Source organism: Cebus imitator, unplaced genomic scaffold (genome assembly GCF_001604975.1).
Source record: "Cebus imitator isolate Cc_AM_T3 unplaced genomic scaffold, Cebus_imitator-1.0 Scaffold234, whole genome shotgun sequence".
NCBI lineage: Eukaryota > Metazoa > Chordata > Mammalia > Primates > Cebidae > Cebus > Cebus imitator.
The window spans coordinates 566,717-584,207 of NW_016107549.1; the positions used below are offsets into that span (position 1 = coordinate 566,717).

The 17,491-nt window shown below is 57.5% G+C and overlaps 1 protein-coding gene across 6 annotated transcripts in view; it reads left to right on the top strand.

Moving 5' to 3' along the window:
- The window catches only part of RFX1 (regulatory factor X1), a 52,906-nt gene that overhangs the window by 14,886 nt on the left and 20,529 nt on the right, over nucleotides 1-17,491 (top strand). Inside the window, exons 3-9 of one of the 6 annotated variants that reach the window (XM_017497649.2) lie at nucleotides 8,951-9,060; nucleotides 9,274-9,357; nucleotides 10,329-10,436; nucleotides 11,937-12,053; nucleotides 13,049-13,144; nucleotides 13,510-13,839; nucleotides 14,553-14,647. In XM_017497649.2, the coding sequence (XP_017353138.1) occupies nucleotides 8,951-9,060; nucleotides 9,274-9,357; nucleotides 10,329-10,436; nucleotides 11,937-12,053; nucleotides 13,049-13,144; nucleotides 13,510-13,839; nucleotides 14,553-14,647 (940 nt within the window). The remainder of the gene's footprint in view (nucleotides 1-8,950; nucleotides 9,061-9,273; nucleotides 9,358-10,328; nucleotides 10,437-11,936; nucleotides 12,054-13,048; nucleotides 13,145-13,509; nucleotides 13,840-14,552; nucleotides 14,648-17,491) is intronic. The other 5 variants (XM_037727538.1, XM_037727537.1, XM_017497654.2 and 2 more) reach the window with 5 other exon arrangements.

Below are 17,491 nucleotides of genomic sequence, written 5' to 3' on the forward strand. Positions count from 1 at the left end.
AAAAAAAAAAAAAAAAAAAAAAGACATAGGCCAAGGCATGCAATACCAGTGTTGAGAGCAGGTCATCTTGGACAGGCCTGTTACCCTGTGAGCATCTCCCACAGGAAACACAGTGACAATGTTCTGGCTTGTTTGGGGTCTGTCTGAGGTGTAGATCTCTGTCTCGACTGACGCAGGGCTTTGATGGAAATGGCAGCACAGCCTGGACATCAGGCTAGATTCCTGCATGTTTTGGTTTAGAGATGTGGTCTTGCTGTGCTGTCCGGACTGGCCTGGAATTCCTGGGCTCAAGCGATTCTCCTGCCTCAGTCTCATGGGTAGCTGGGACTACAGGTGCGTGCCACTGTGCCCAGCTAGTGTGTTTTTAATGTGCTCTGTGGAGGATGGAGGCCTCAGTGGGAGCCTGGATCAAAGTTGGCCCTGGTCTTCTCAGAGTGGAAAAGGAAGGGGTGAGACCATCAGGGCATCCTGAGGGGCTGTGGAAAGGGGGGGTCCAGATGGGGTTGGGGACAATCAGGTCATAAAGAGTCATCAGGCTGGGCGCGGTGGCTCACGCCTGTAATCCCAGCACTTTGGGATGCCAAGGCGGGCGGATCACGAGGTCAGGAGATCGAGACTATCCTGGCTAACACTGTGAAACCCCGTCTCTACTAAAAATACAAAAAATTAGCCAGGCCTGGTGGCGCATGCCTTAGTCCCAGCTACTCAGGAGGCTGCGGCAGGAGAATCACTTGAATCCAGGAGGCAGAGGTTGCAGTGAGCCGAGAATGCACCACTGCACTCCAGCCTGGCGACAGAGCAAGACTCCGTCTCAAAAAAAAAAAGAGTCATCAAAATATGTAGCAATTGGCTGGGCGAAATGGCTCACACCTATAATCCCAGCACTTTGGGAGGCCTAGGCAGGCAGATCACTTGAGGTCAGGAGTTCGAGACTAGCCTGACCAACATGGTGAATCCCTGTCTCTACTAAAAGTATAAAAATTAGCTGGGCATGGTGGCACGACCCTGTAGGAGGCTGAGGCATGAGAATCACTTGAACCCAGGAGGCAGAGGTTGCAGTGAGCTGAGTGCCACTGTACTCCAGCCTGGGTGACAGAGTAAGAATCCATCTCAAAAAAAAAAATGAAAATGTAGCAATTGGCTCTATCATGGAACACAGCAGTTGGGGCTGGGGCCCCGGGCAGTGTCCCAGAGGTTTCTTGCAGTGTCTGTGTGGGAGGTCTGGGGTCCCCGGGAGAGGTTTGGGGTGGGGACATGCAGCGACTCAGGGCAGTGACTCTTTACTGTATGGCAGGAGTGGGGGTGTCTGCAAGAGCGCCACACTTAGTGCCCCCACCCCTGTGTAGACACAGCCCTGCCCTGGTTGAGGTCGGGCTGCAGACATGGGCAGGGTCTTCTGGCCACACACCTTTGGTGGGTTCTCACTGCTGCTCAGAAATCCTGCAACATTTCCTTAACAGTGAACTTCCCGCTCCAACAAACCTGTTCTCCCTCTGCCCCGCCTTCACCTCCATCACCTCTGCCTCATACTATGCCCCTAACCCTGCAGACAACCTTCCTGGGGATAGAGTACCATCAGGCCACCACAAGGACCCCTTCTCCTGCCCAGCTCCTGGGGTCCATCTGCATGCACCACCTCTGCCTTCTCGCTGGATGAATCGGCACTGCCCATGTCCCAGGCCACCCCATCCAGGACATGCTCCTGCCATTGCTCCTTCCAGTTCCTTCTGCATCACTTAATCCCCTCTTGCAGATCTTCCCACCCATCCATCAAGGGGGAACAGCACCCATTTTTTTTTTTTTAATGTGTTTATTTTTTGAGACAGGGTCTTGCTCTGTCGCCCAGGCTAGAGTGCGATGGTGCAGTCGTGGCTCACTGTAGCCTCCACCTCCTGGGCTCTGTGATCCTCCCACCATAGCCTCCCAAGTAGCTGGGACTGTAGTCATGTACCACCGCACCCGGCTAATCTTTTAATTTTTTTGTAGAGATAGAGTCTTGCTGTGTTACCCAAGCTGATCTTGAACTCCTGGCCTCAAACGGTCCTCCCACTTCGGCCTCCCAAAGTGCCAGAATTATAACTGTGAGCCACCTAGCCCAGCTAAGCCCTCATTTTATCTGGGAACCTCCAGCTCCTGGACCCCCTGCAGCTGGCCCCCTTTCTCCCAAAGATCCCCTCCTGTGAGTCCTCCAGGAGCCCACACTGCCCTGGTCTCCACCCGCCCCCCTGCAGCCCATCTGTGGTCCCCTCTGCTGCTTCCTCCTCATCTCCCTGACTTTGTCAGCAAAGGACTCAGGCCTGGAAAGCCCTCTTGGCTCCCCTAGCTCCCCCTTCATGATGGCGTCATTCTGTGTCACACCTCTCAATGCCCACATTGAGGTCTCCAGCCTGGGCTGCAACCCCGAACCCCAGGACCCCACGTCCAACCACTCTTTACTTATCCACCCAGTGTCGAACTCACCTCAGTCCAGCTCAGCCAATCTGAATTCTGCATTTTTCCCTCTTCAGATCTTCCTTCAAGACTTCCTCATCCTCCCAGCCCAGGGTCAGTCTTGTTTCTGTCCTGCTGCTCCTTGAGTAAAACCTCTTGGCTCTGCCTCGTAGACTCTTCCAGAACTACCCGCCTCTTGCACCTCTATGACCCCAAGCCTGGTCCAGCCTCTGCCCTTACAGTCTGACCCATCCCAGCAGCCAGAGGGAGCTGGCTCACAATTATCAATTAGGTCCCATCACATCCTAGCTCGACCCTAAGGGCTCCAAGGCAGGTGGTCCCAGGGGCACTCTTTGAGAAACCCTAGCCTAGGCTATCTGAGCTCTGGGAGAGCAGGCTCCTTCCTCTCCCCTGATACCTGACAAAAAAGGGCTTTAAAAGCTACACACACAGACACACACACACACAGACACACACACACACACTCTAGATATATATACATTTATTTATGTAGGAGTCTTGTATACACACACACACACACACACACACACACACACACACACACGTAAATTAGCTGGGCGTGGTGGCAGGCGCCTGTAATCCCAGTTACTTGGGAGGCTGAGGCAAGAGTTTTGAAAAAATGTTCCATGTACCCTGTGCCCCTTCTAGTAAATGCCAAGCCCCTTCATCTCTGGCCTGCCAGCCCCCTGGCCTAATGTACCCGGTCCAGCCCCCTGGCCTTCCTAGCTCCACAAACCCAACAGGCCCAGCCCTGCCTCCTGATCTTTGCACTCTCGGTGCCCTGCCAGGAGCACTTCCCTCCCAGACTCTCTGGGAGCTTGTCCCTTGTCTCCCTCAGGTCTCTGCTCAGCTGCCACCTCCTGACTCCCTCCCTCTATCCCCACTGCTCACCCTCTGTCTTCGTGTTTACAACCTCTGCCTCCTGGGCTCAAGTAATTCTCCTGCCTCAGCCTCCCGAACAGCTGGATTATAGGCGCATGCCACCGTGCCAGGCTAATTTTTGTATTTTTTGGTAGAGATGGCATTTTGCCATGTTGGCCAGGCTGGTCTTGAACTTCTTCTTTTTTTTTTTTTTTTTTTTTTTTTTGAGACGGAGTTTTGCTGTTGTTGCCCAGGCTGGAGTGTAATGGCGCGATCTCGGCTCACTGCAACCTCCGCCTCCTGGGTTCAAGCAATTCTCCGGCCTCAGCCTCCTGAGTAGCTGGGATTACAGGCACGTGCCACCATGCCCAGCTAATTTTCTGTATTTTTAGTAGAGACGGGGTTTCACCATGTTGACCAGGATGGTCTCGATCTCTTGACCTCGTGATCCACCCGCCTCGGCCTTCCAAAGTGCTGGGATTACAGGCTTGAGCCACCGTGCCCGGCTGGTCTTGAACTTCTGACCTCAAGTGGTCTGCCTGCCTTGGCCTCCCAAAGTGCTAGGATTATAGGCGTGAGCATCACACCCGGCTGGTCTTCTTAACACTTATCGCCACTTAAAGTTACGATAATGGGATGGTGGCCATGCCCACCTGCAGGCAGGGCTCTCTCACTGCTCAGTCTTTGTGGAATGACTGGTGAGCACCAGCCTGATCCAGAACAGCCTAGAGGAGGAGAATCTAGCAAGCCATCGTGTCCAGTCAGCTCCTCCATGGCTAATGGTTTGCAGGAAGCCTTGCATGTCACCAGTGGACAGCTCCCCTTGGCCCCCAGAGTGTCTGACGGGTCCTGATCCATGTCCTGGGTGTGGGTCTTACCTGCTTCAGGGTCCGGGCTCCCTAGAGCCAGGGTCTGGAGTGGGCACACAGCTCCAGGCTCCACAACTCCCCAAGTCCTTCTACTATTGGCCTTGGCTTCTCCTGTTCTTCTTGGCACTTCCCCAGGGATGCCCTGGTGCTGCAGAGTTAAGAGCAAGTCCCAGCACTTTGGGAAGCTGAGGCGGGCAGATCACCTGAGGTCAGGAGTTCAAGACCAGCTTGGCCAACATGGTGAAACCCCATCTCTACTAAAAATATAAAAATTAGCCGGGCATAGTGGTAGACACCTATAAGTCCAGCTACTTGGGAGGCTGAGGCAGCAGAATCACTTGCACCCCGTAGGTAGAATTTGCAGTCAGCTGGGATTACACCTGAACTCCAGCCTGGGCAATAGATCAAGACTCTGTCTCAAAAAAGAAGTGAAGATCAAGGCAAACTGTTTGGGTCAGACAGAGCCTGGCTGGACCCTAAGTAGCTGTGAGGCATGGGGAGGTGGCCTCTGTCTTCCCCCATCTTGGTCGTGTTCCCAGGAGGGCACTCTGTACCCATGAGGGCAGGTTACAGCAACCCTGCTGTCCACAGAACTCTCTGGGGCTTACTTTGGTCAGGCGGTGGCTTAGTTGTCTTTCACGGTGGTCCCAGGGAATTTCATTTCTCTGCTATTCCACATTCTGGCAAGTGCCAGCCTGTCCCCGGAAGGGTCACTGGGCAGCGCTTCCTGGATTTGTTCTGAGGAAGAGGAGGTTGGCTTGTGCCCTGCCAGTCATCCCTTCTCCCCAACCCCCACCACAGTAACTCCTCAGCCTTCCTCCCTGACCCTCTGCCAGGTTAGGGTGCCTCATCTCAGGGTAGCTGAGGCCACGTGAGCACCAGGGAAGCAGGAGTAACTGACACCGGTGAAGGCTGCCACAAGGCACCTGGGACTTCTCCCAAGCCAGGAGCAATCGGAGCTGACCAGGGACCCAGGGAGTGGGCAGGGAAGAGGGAGGGAGAGGCCTGGACCCAGACTTGGAGCCCGGGGCTGGACGCCAGCTGAGAGCAACACCAGACACAGCTCACCCAGCTCGGTCCCCGCCTGCCCTCCCCAAAGGTGACTTTGGGGGTGGTAGGAAGGAAGCTCAAGTTTCTGTGGTCAGGAACAATACTAGATCCATAAATCCCCGTCCTCAGAGGCCACCAGACTCTCCCGGAGCCCAAGGCGGAAGGAGAGTATTGTGGGCTCTGGCAGCCACTCCCGGGAAGGTGAAAGTGACTCGGCCTGCAGGGAACAGGCCGGCCCGAAGGAGGGGCTGAGTCCAGCCCTTCCCCGTTTCTCTCTCACTTGGGGTTCTGGGGGGGTCCAAGAAGACTTGTGTCCAGATGGGGAAGTGGAGGGTATTTGTCAGCATTCCCAAACACAGTTGGGGAACTGAGGTTGGAGCCGACAAGGGACACAGGACACTGGGGGCAGGCGAGGCCCCTCCAGGAGCCCCCGACCAACGTCATCCCAGGGAGCCCAGGGGCAGGAGGCAGAGTGTCAGATGGCTCCATCTGTCCTTGGGGAAGGGGGCCAGGCCCCCCAGGTGGATGCCAGGGGCCCAAACTCTGCCGGGCTCAGAGCCCAGCCTCTCTGGCCTCCCCTTGGCTCCCCCACGTAGCTCATTTAAGGCTTGAGTAGGTCTAGATGGGGAAGTGTGGGGCCTGGGGAGAAGGGGGCGGCTCACTTGTCAGAGTCATTCCACTGCTCAGAGACGTTAATGTGTCAGATTCAGGGACAGGAAATCAGCTGCCGTTTCCGGAGACACTGGGGGCCTCCCTGGCCTCCTGCACATGCCCAGAGCGGCGATCCTGGCAGATAGATGCACACGCTCACTCGCAGATCCAGTGCCACCCCCCACTTCCCCTCCTGGCTTCCCCTCCCTGAAACACAGAGAGGACCAGACCCAGCGGTGGAGGGGCCCTGGCCCGGCCACAGGCAGACAGGGACACCTGCACAGGAAGCCCTCATCCGCATGAGTCGCTCAGGCTCACCTGCTCAGCCTCGTGGTGCATCCCCTGGTGCCCTCCTGAACTGGCAGGCATGGGGTCCCAGCCTTGAGGGCTACCCCAGAGGCAGGAGACATGCCAGGCTGTTTCCTGGAGACAGCCACCTGGTCTCAGCAGCTCCCCAGGCTTCCTTCTGCCGTGGGTCCTGCGCAGGGACCAGCCTCTGAGCCCTGGAGGTGGTGAGGGCCAGACCACCACTCCCTGCCCACCTTGAGCCTCCTGGATGAGGCACCATCCCTTAGGCTGGGCTTGAGTCCTTGTGCCCCACCATCCAGGTGTGTAGGACCGGTCATGTGACTTGAGGCTGTCTCAGGTTTCTCCCAGAGGGGCCTTCTCAGTGAGGCTTCCTTCTCTATGGCCCAGGGAAGCCTAAAGCAGATGCCAGGGAAGAGTCCAGCAAAACATAGGGATTGGGGCCTGTGGAACTGGCACAGGGGCAGCTGGTCAGGCAGGCCTGGGATTGACCAAATGCCCCATAGCCCACATGCAGCCAGCCACACGGAGGCCTCCTCCGACACCTCCTCCCGCATCTGGCAACCCATGCCCCCAGCACACACTCGTGTGCTCTGCCCTTGACTTGGCCTTTGCATCTGCCCTGGCCAGGCCTCTCTCCTTCCTGTGCCCTGCCTGCACACCCAAGACCCAGTCTAGATGCTCCAGACCTCGAGGGGACCCCGTAGACCCCCAGCTTACTTTCCTTCCTGTGCCCATGTGCCCAAGTCCACACATCACTGCCCTTTGGGTTCAGCGCAGGCAGGACCAGTGACTCCAGGTTCCATGTGTGGGATGAGGTTCATGTGGGGCCAGAGGGGAACCTGTGTCGTGACCTGCATGGTGGATGGTGCATTTGACCTTGGACAAGTCCCTTTCTTGCTTCTGAAAATGGGTAATAAAAGCTCATACTGTCAGCCAGGTGCAGTGGCTCATGTCTGTAATCCCAGCACTTTGAGAGGCCAAGGTGGGCGGATCACTTGAAGCTAGGAGTTCAAGAGCAGCCTGGCCGACACGGCAAAACCCTGGCTCTACTAAAACCACAAAACTTAGCCCGGCGTGGTGGTGTGTGCCTGTAGTCCCTGCTATTCGGGAGACTGAGGCAGGAGAAACGCTTGAACTGGGAGGCAAAGGTTTCAGTGAGCCAAGATTGCGCCACTGTACTGTAGCCTGGGCGACAGAGCAAGACCCTGTCTCAAAAAAAAAAAGGAAAGCTCTTACTGTCAGCCGGATGCAGTGGCTCACACCTATAATCCCAGCACTTTGGGAGATGGAGGCAGGTGGATTGCTTGAGTCTAGGAATTCAAGACCAGCCTGGGCAATATAGCAGGACTGCCATCTCTACTAAAAATACAAAAATCAGCCAGGCATGGTGTTACGTGCCTGTAGTCCCAGCGGCTCGGGCGGCTGAGGCAGGAGAATTGCTTGAACCCCAGGAGATACACTCCAGCCTGGGTAACAGAGCGAGACCCTGTCTCAAAAAAAAGCTCTTATTGTCTCTGGCTGTCCAGGGAGAGCCTAGCACAACACCTGGTGTGCCAGAAGCAACACTAGTGTCTGCAGTGATAACTCCTTGCCCATGGCTGTTCGGTCCTGCCGGGGGTGAGGTTGGATAAACCCCTCTAAATTTCCAAGAGAGGTGGGCCTGGGACCTTGGCTCCTTGGCGGTGGAGGAAGGACATGTAAATGTTCACCCCCAGCCCCACCCCCGCCTCTGGAGCTGCTGGGGGTAGCCTGGGCCACATGGAGGGGACAGGATGGATGGTGTCCCAGCTGGGGTGAGGGTCTTCTAGCCAGCGCCTCTTAGGCACTCCCCTGTACCCCCAGCACTCCTGCTAATCACTCAGCAGATGTGCATGAAATTTGACCTGCGCCTGCCCGATAGTGTCTCTGGGTACGAACCTCCCTCCTCACCCTGCAGCGCTGCCCCAGCCTCTCGAAGGTCCCGCTCTGCTGGGGAGGGGAGTGTTTATCCCAAGAGGGCAGGCAGGCTCTGCCTCCACCGGGGGGATTAGCTCCCCAAGGTTGTGGGTATAAAGCCGCCTGCACACCCTGCTGTTCTGTAGAGGCAGGCAAGGAGCAAAGAGGGCCAGGCAGGCCCCCCTGGATGGACGGGGGGCAGGTGGGGTGGGGGGACGAGCACCATGTTCTATGATTGTCTCTTCTCAGCTGCCTGCCAGCGTGAGTACCCGCCTCCCCCACTCCTAGCCCCTGTGGTCCCACCCCACTGAGGACAGGGAGCTGGGAGGGAGGACTTGGCTACAGGCTCTCAAGACCTTCCAGGGAGCACTCCTCTCAGCAGCTTCCACTCCCAGGAAGCCTGGGGTTACCCCAGGGAAGGTGGCCCCAGCACCTCGGTTCTTTCAGCATTGCCAGGACCGTGGAGTGGACAGTCAGTTCCCTGCCTGTCCACAAGTCCTGTCTGCTGGGAAGGGTCCAGTCTTCTGGATCTTGAGCGTCATAGCTCTTCGGTCACCCTCTCTGGTCTGGCTTCGGGATGAGGAAAGCTGATGGGGGCTGCTTCCAGGTATTAAAGATCCTGGTTCCTGCGGGCTCCAGCCCACCCTGCCACGTGGGCCCCTGATGGGTGCAGTCAGCGCCGGCTAGGGGTGAGCAGGACTCCTGGAGGGGCCTGACCTTGCTGGGGGCTGGCTTCAGACTGCATCTTCCTCTCCAGGTGGGCTCAGGCTTAGGCTGGGGGCGGGGACAGCAGGAAGAACTGACCTGGTGGCCCCTCCCTACAGAAGGTGCCATGCGGGCTAGTGAGACGGTGTCAGAGGCCAGCCCTGGCTCCACGGCCAGCCAGACCGGCGTCCCTACTCAGGTGGTTCAGCAGGTGCAGGGCACCCAGCAGGTAGGATATGGCCCTCCCAGGGGGCAGGGGAGGGCCGGTGAGGGTGGCAGTGCAGGCTGCGGCCTCGGGGGCCTGGCCTCCCCTCCCTGCTTCCTGCCGGAGCCATCTGCTCACCTGTTCTTATCAAGATGTGCACGGCAGCCACCCTCCACTCACCACTCCAGGCCTCCCGGGGGAATCAGTGGCTCAGCTCTTCCTGCCTTGTCCCCACAGCGACTGCTGGTCCAGACGAGCGTGCAGGCCAAGCCGGGCCATGTGTCACCCCTCCAGCTGACCAACATCCAAGTGCCCCAGCAGGTAAGGCCACTGCACCTGGCCCCACCCTGAAAGGCTCCCTCAGGGTGGACGACCAGCCCCCTATGGCAAGCCTGGATCTGTCCTCACCAGGATCGAGGGAAGAGGCCCCATCCAGGGGCTGCCCTGCCTCCTGGCTCTGGGCAGTCACCTCCCCACGGTGAGACTATCAGGTAGGGGCCATCTCAGCAGAGAGAACAGGTGTAGCGGGGAAGGTGGTTTTCGGGTCCAGCCCGGTGTTCCGAAGCAGTGAACCCACACCAGGTTTAGAGTCAGGTGTCCGTAGCCAGTGCAGGGTGGTCTGTCCCCAAGAAGGCCACAGATGGGGTACAGCACTCACCCGTTTCCAACTGATCAGCGCAGAACTGGACAAAGTACTGTCAAGTTTTTTTGGGTTTTTTTTGAGACAGAGTCTCACTCTGTTGCCCAGGCTGGAGTGCAATGGCGCAATGTTGGCTCACTGCAACCTCCGCCTCCTGGGTTCAAGTAATTCTCCTGCCTCAGCCTCTCAAGTAGTTGGGATTATAGGCATGCGCCATCACGCCCGGCTAATTTATGTATTATTAGTAAAGACAGGGTTTCACCATGTTGGCCAGGCTGGTCTCAAACTCCTGACCTCAAGCAATCCACCCGCCTTAGGCTCCGAAAGTGCTAGGATTATAGGCATGAGCCACCAGGCCCAGCCTAGTACTGTCGGGTTTTAAGGATGATAGCACATTCCACGTGGCCTGACAACAACTCCAGCTCTGCCACTTCCTGGCTCTAGGACCTCAGATAAGCGCCTTTGCGGTCCTGAGCCTTGGTGTCATCCTCTGTGAAGTGGAGGCAGTAGCTGAGCTGCATTTGGGGCTGTCAGGGTTCTGTGGGCTAACAGGTGTGAAGCACTTACAACATCAGCTGCACTGCACACATGCTCGGTGCACCCGTGCTGGCTGTCATGAGTGATCCACCTCCCTCTCCCTCCCTGGGTCCAGGCTCTCCCCACGCAGCGTCTGGTGGTGCAGAGTGCAGCCCCAGGCAGCAAAGGCGGCCAGGTCTCCCTGACGGTCCACGGCACCCAGCAGGTGCACTCACCCCCGGAGGTAAGTGGTGGCCCTGTCAGCCACCCTCCCCAGTGCTGTCTCCCCAGGTCAGCAGTGTAGCCCCATAGTATATTTGGGGCTCTCTGCCCCCCCAGCCCACTTGCTCCTCCAAAATCCTGCATCCTCTCCACTCCCAGTGTGATGCCCTTGTGGACCCCAGGTAGGGTGGCTTGGCTGCCCAGTTCCTGGCCCTGCCAGCTCTGAGCCAAGCAGCCGTGGAGCTCTGCTATGGGAGAAGGAGGTGACTTCCTGGATTGAGATGACCTGGCAGCACCAGCTCAGGGAACTGCATTCCAGGAAACAAAGCGGGTTCTTCATAGGGGGAGAGTCTCTACCACGAAGCCTCGGACCCCAGGGTAGATTCTGGGGACCAAACACCAAAGAGGGTTTTGAAGACAGGCTGTGGGTGTTGTCTGCATCAGGAGCTCAGGGTCAGATGGCTGGCCCAGCGCATTCACTTCGTCTTCTGGGACTCTGGGCAGGCCTGTGAGCCTTCTTTTGTTTTTTGGTTTTTGTTTGTTTGTTTTAGACAGAATCTTGCTCTGTCGCTCAGACTGGAGTGCAGTGGTGCTATCTCAGCTCACTGCAACCTCCAACTCCTGGGTTCAAGTGATTCTTCTGCCTCAGCCTCCCAAGTAGCTGGGATTGCAGAGGTCCACCACCACGCTTGGCTAATTTTTGTATTTTTTGTAGAGACAGAGTTTCACCATGTTGACCAGGCTGGTCTTGAACTCCTGACTTCCTCAGGTGATCTGCCTGCCTTGGCCTCCCAAAATGCTAGGATTGCCAGTATGAGCCACGGCACCTGGCCCCTTTGAGTCTTCCGAGCTCCAAGTTTTCTCCATGTCAAACAGCTGATGGTAAAAACCGCCTCTCAGTTTGCTGTGAGAATTACAGCCTGAGGCACAGCGGGGCTCAGAGCCAACACAGGGCTCCATGGCCAGCCTGTCCAGGCCCAGCCCTGTGCCTCACCGCCTGCAGCCATGTCACCTGGGGCTTGTCCCTTCCCTTCTGCGCCTCCATTGGGAAGAGAGGATGCTGTGAGATTCCAGTGAGTACATTTAAAGCACTCAGCCAGTGTCTGGTAGGAGTCAGCCCAGTATCACACCAGAGGCTGCTGTTCTCATTGCTATAACCTTTGAGGATCAGCCCCAGGAGAGCTTCAGGGGTGTTGCAGGCACCACCTACCATCAGCCATCCTTGCTGGGGAGGGTGAAACCCCAGTCATTGCCAGGAGTTGACTGGGACTGTTACAGGGAGTAGGCATTTGGATGCATGGGATGTGGTCAGTTACCAGCCTGAGTGTTGGTAATTGCGACAGGTGGTTGGGACAGGTCCTTGCAGGCTGCTACCCTCCCCAGTCAGCTCTCCTGAGAAGGGTGTGTATGAGGGCCCAGGTGCCCCAGAGAGGATGTGAGCCTGTCCCAAAGAGGGTTCGAGCCCTCCCCAGAGAGGATTCAAGCCCACCCCAGCGCACTCCTGTGTCTCCTTCCCTTACAGCAGTCGCCGGTGCAGGCCACCAGCTCTTCCAGCAAGACAGCCGGGGCCCCCACGGGCACAGTGCCACAGCAGCTGCAGGTCCACGCTGTCCAGCAGAGCGTCCCCGTCACCCAAGAGGTGCCAAGCCAAGGCGGGCAGCAGCTCGGGCCAGGGGTCCCGGCCAGGCAGCCTCTGCAGCCCCCCATGGCTGTGCCTCTGGCCTATTAGAGCCCAGCCCCGGCCTGCCACCCAGGCCTTTGATAAGCATCTCTGCCTGTCTCCAGACTCGGCATCTTGGGGCTGGAGGACGGGGATGCCGTGGGGAGTCTGAAATTTGAACTTGTGGCATAGTGGGCCAAGGGAACCTCTGGGAGGAACCACCTTGGCCTCTTTGGGCCCATTTGCCTGAAGGAAGCCCCGAAGCCACGTCCTGGCTTATTCCTGGAAGGGTCATTCCGGGAAGGGTTTCAGGAGGGGATCCCACCCTCAAATCCATGCCCATCTGGGGCTGCCTGCCACTGGATGTTAGCAATGAAGTTGAGGGGTTCCCAGCCCCTTGAAAAAATAGATGAAATCCATAGATCCTTCCCCAAGTATAAACAGAAACCCTGTCCCAGAGGATTTACAGATACTCTTCTGACTGGCGCTGGAGCCCCCCCCAGACCTCCAGATCTGGGTCCAGGCCCGAGCTCCTCCATTCAGCATCCCCCTCTGCCAGCCTCAGTCTGGTTCTGCGCCCCTAGGATAATCCCTGCATCCCTGCCACGGCACAGAACAAGGCAGAGAGTTGACGTGGGAAGGATGCAGGGACAAAATATAACCAAGGCCATGCCTGTGGGTTCTTGGCACAGCTTCAGGGGCCTGTAGGGAAAGGAGGCAGAGAGCAGAGACCCCTCAGTCCCAGGTTCAATTCAGCCTGGCAGCCTCACTTTGCCCCTGTAAGTGGGTGCCCATTAGTAATGGACCGGGACGTGCTTGGTGCTGGGCACGGCACCCTCCCTGTTTGGCTGGAGAATGGCAGCCTCTTGCTTGCCGGGCTGCTGTGAGGTTACAGAAGCTCACCTGTGCAGGGGCTGGGCGGGTTGACAGCCATCGTTCTCATGGTCATCTTAACGTTCCCTTTCCCTTTCCAGAGGTCTGTGGTCCAGGCCACTCCACAAGCGCCCAAAGCCGGCCCGGTGCAGCCACTGACCGTCCAGGGCCTCCCGCCAGTCCACGTGGCTCAAGAGGTGTGTGTCGCGCTCCTACCCCAGGGAAAAACGGACTGGTCCCGGGCTGGGGCTGGGGAGTGCAGGCCCCTGAGGCCGCAGGGAGGGAAATGCCTCTGTGAGCTGCAGACCCTGCCCTAGATCCTTCCCCTTTCCCGGCCCCCTGGCAGCTCAGGGCCCAGGTTTTGCTAAGAGAGGTCTGGATTCGAATCCCGCTTCATTCTTGCGTGGGCGTGGGTCAGTTCTTCCCCTCTCCAAGACCCCGGGCGGCGGGGAATCTTCCCTCGGGTGGCTGCGTGCGCGCTCAGCAACCCGGTGGGTGGAGGCCTGGAGCCGCGCCCGCGGCCGCCCCTGTTGACCCCCCAGTGTCTCTGTTTGTCCTCCAGAGCTCAGGCAGTCAGTTTCCCGCTAGGAAGGCAGAGCAGCGAGATCCCCGGCTCACGCCGCCGCCGGAGCCGCCGCCCCGGCCGCCCCCGTGCAGCGGCGAGGCCCAGCAGCTAGGCAGCCCCGAGCTGCCGCCGCCCTATTACGAGCCGGGCACCGAGCAGTGGGTGGAGCTGGTGGGCGTGCTGCCCCCGCACCTGCTCCTGCCGCAGCAGAAAGTGGTCTTCGAGCCACTGCCCCGGCTCCCGGCCCGAGCCAGCCCCGACCAGAGGGTCAGGATCCAGAGAATCCCCCAGGTGCTAGTGTTCGGCACGGCCGCCACGGCCCTCAAAGTAGGTGGCGGACGCACGGACGGGGGGCAGCGGGCGGGCAGGGGCGGGGGCGCCCGGTCCGGGCCGCCCACCAGGCCCCGCAAGCCCTGTAGACCCCACCTCCGCCCAACGGGTCGGTCTGGGGATACGCCTCTGACTCCCGACCCAAGCCCTATCCTGGTCCCAGCTCCACCCCTGCAGACTTGGGTTGAGGGATGGAGGTGGGGGACTCAGGCCCCGCCCCTAAGGCCCTGTCAGTGATTCCAGGTTGTTTCCCACCAACCAGGACCCCAGGCTCCGCCCCTTACATCCTGTGCCCGGTTTCTAGGCCCCGCCCCTGAGGCCTTCGGGCTCTGTAGCTTCGGGCTCTGGCTCCAGGCTCCATCGACAGCCTTGCCCCTGTGCCTGGGGTCCAGCCTTAACGCCCACTGCAGGACCCTGTCTCGCATCCACTCCACTACCCGTCATGCCCCACCCTTGCTGGCCCCAGCCGAAGCCGCGTCCTGGCTTCTGCTCCTGAAATAGCCTTTCCTGATTCCCAGCCCTGGCGCAGGCAGCAGCCCCTGGGCCTCTGACCCCAGGCCTCCTCCAGGGTGTTTTGTTCAGAGCCCAGAGCTGCCCTTGAGTCCGGGAGCTGGGCGTCAGGGAGAGCCTGGGTGGGCACCAGCCCTTTAGAGGCAGAACGGGAGGAGCTGGCCCACCTTGACCCTCCATGTGCCCTTCCTCTGCCCCAGGTGCAGCAGCTCCAGCAGGTGCCCGTCCCACACGTGTACTCCAGCCAGGTGCAGTATGTGGAGGGCGGTGACGCCAGCTACACGGCCAGTGCCATGTAAGTGAGGGGAGAAGGGTGGGTGAGGGGCTCCGGTCAGCACAGGACCTTCCCCAGGCTCCCAGGACAGCAGGCCCCAGTCCCAGCCCCCAGCAGGCCAGTTGGCCTTCAAGCCCTTAGGAGACAGACACTCAGGTGGCACTCCCCAGGGGCAGCCACAGCCAGGAAAAGTGGCAAAGCAGAGGGACCCTCGAAGGTTAGGGTCCCTGGCATAGCTTAGGGCTTGGGAGTCATATGAGCCCGGTTTTTAACCAAAAAAAAAAAAAAAAAGGCCAGGTATGATAATTCAACGTGTGTAATCCTAGCACTTTGGGAGGCCTCAGTGGGTGGATCACTTGAGGTCAGGAGTTCAAGACCAGCCTGGCTACCATGGTGAAATTCCGTCTCTACAAAAATTAGATGGGCGTGGTGGCAGGTACCTATAATCCCAGCTACTTGGGAGGCTGAGGCAGGAGAATCACTTGAACCCAGGAGGTGGAAGTTGCAGTGAGCTGAGATTGTGCCACTGCACTGCAGCCTGCTGACAGCGAGATTCTATCTCAAAAAGAAAAAAATGATTTGACTTCCAACCCTGTCCCAGAGGGAATGCTGTGACCCATTTCTTTGTTTCCTTCCAGTGATACTCCAAGAATAGAAACTCTACCCCTCTACCCTTTTTTTTTTTTTTTTTTTCTCTTTTTGCGACAGGGTCTCACTCTGTCACCTAGGCCAGAGTACAGTGGTGCAATCAGGGCTCACTGCAGCTTATGGGCTCAAGTAATGCTCTGACCTCAGCCTCCCTGGTAGCTGGGACTACAGGTGTCCAGCTCCACGCTCAGCTAATTTTTGTATTTTTGTAGCGATTGGGTTTTGCCATGTTGCCCAGGCTCATCTCCTTGAACTCTTGGACTCAAGTCATTTTCTCCTCTTAGACTTCCAAAGTGCTGGCATTACAGGCATGAGCCATGCCCGGCCTCTACCCCCTTTCTTTGGTCAGAAATAGAGGCAGGCATTCCATCCATACCTTGTTTCTTTCCTGGCTCTTCTCCCACGTGTCCTCGTGGGTCCCGGTCACCCTCTTAGCTGCTGTGTAAATAATCCTATGTGGATGCAGCAGCCACTATATCGTCAGTCCCCACCCAGTGGCGCGTCGGGGACTTCCCCTCCCTGGGTGCAGCACTACCATTCCAGTGTGTGGGCCACGTCAGGCAGGTGCCACGTCCGGGCCCCGCGTCAGCCCCAGCTCTGGCTCCTCGCTGGGGGTCCTCCCTGCCACCTTCCCTCTCCCATCTCCACAGGAATTACTGCAGTATTATAATTACTGTTGGTTTAGTTTCTAGAAGTTTCACTTGGTTTTCTTTGCATTTGCATGATTTCTTTTTTCGTCCCTGCCACTTGTTCTTCTGGGGACAATGCTGGGATTGGTTAGCTCATGGATTGACTGAGTCCTAAGGTCATGAGGCTCTGACTGACCCCCGGGGCATGGTCCAGGCACCTGAATTGTGAGGCTTGGTCCCCACCATCGTGCTGCCTCACAGTTCCATCCGTTTATTTCCAGTGCTGCTAATCTTTTCATTGTGTGGTTGACCCAAGCTGGCAAGGGCCAGACAGGGCGTTGCAAAGAGGAGACCAGCTCCTGCTGGCATCCCTGGGAGCGCCTCTCCTGTCTCTCCTTTGCTTCCGTCCGAACTCCTCACTCAATGATTGTAGTGTGTCATTGCACTTAGTTCATCATTGCTATTGGATTTTCCTGCTATGTAAAGTTGTTGGGGGCCACTCCTCCTGTGAACCGTCCACTCCTGTTTCTTCCTCTGAGTGAATTACTGCTGAGTTCCTGACCCTTTGCCAGCCTGATCCCCACCCTGGCCAGAGCCACAGCCCCTGGGCCTCCCTCCCTGGTTCTGCTCTGGGGGGCATCCAGAACCACACACATTCATTTATTGAGGCATTCAGCAACCGGCAACCGAAGCAACATTTCTGCAGCACGCGTTGCATGCTGGGTGTGCAGGGGTGAGCAGGCTGCGGCCCCTGCCTTGGAGAAGTGGGGGCACTTGCTCAGGTCATGTGCTCTTGGTGTCACTTTGTGTGGTAGACATAGGGCAGGGCAGAGAGATTGAGAGCTGGACCTGGTGTCTGACGAAGACCATGCTTCCATATCTCCTTCCACTGTCCTCCTCAGCTCCCTCTCCTTGTCCTCCCACAACCACTCAGGCCTGCAGAGCTCTGTCCCTTGCCACTTTCAGAGTCTGAGCCGGGTCACCTCTTGACTAACCTCACTGTCTTTCTGGATGTTAAATTTTTTTTGAGATGGACTTTTGCTCTGTTGCCCCGGCTTGGCACAATCTCTGCTCACTGTAACCTCCGCCTTCAGGGTTCAAGCGATTCTCCTGCCTCAGCCTCCCAAGTCGCTGGGATTACAGGCATGCGCCACCACACCCGGCTAATTTTTTGTATTTTGTATTTTGTATTTATTTATTTTTTAAAAATAGAGACAGAGTTTCACCATGTTAGCCGGGCTGGTCTCAAACTCCTGACCTCAGGTGATCTGGCTGCCTCGGCCTCCCAAAGTGCTGGGATTATAGGCATGAGACACCATGCCCGGCATATTTTTTTTTATTTAATTTTTTGTATTTTTTAGTAGAGACGGCGTTTCACCATTTCACCGTGTTGGCCAGGCTGGTCTTGAATTCCTGACCTCAAGTGATCCACACACCTCAGCCTTCCAAAGTGTTGGGATTACGGGAGTGAGCCACTACACCTGGCTTAATGCTATGTGTTTAATCACTAATACATTGAAAGAGTTCAAAAATCAAGACTAGGCCGGGCGCGGTGGCTCACGCCTGTAATCCCAGCACTTTGGGAGGC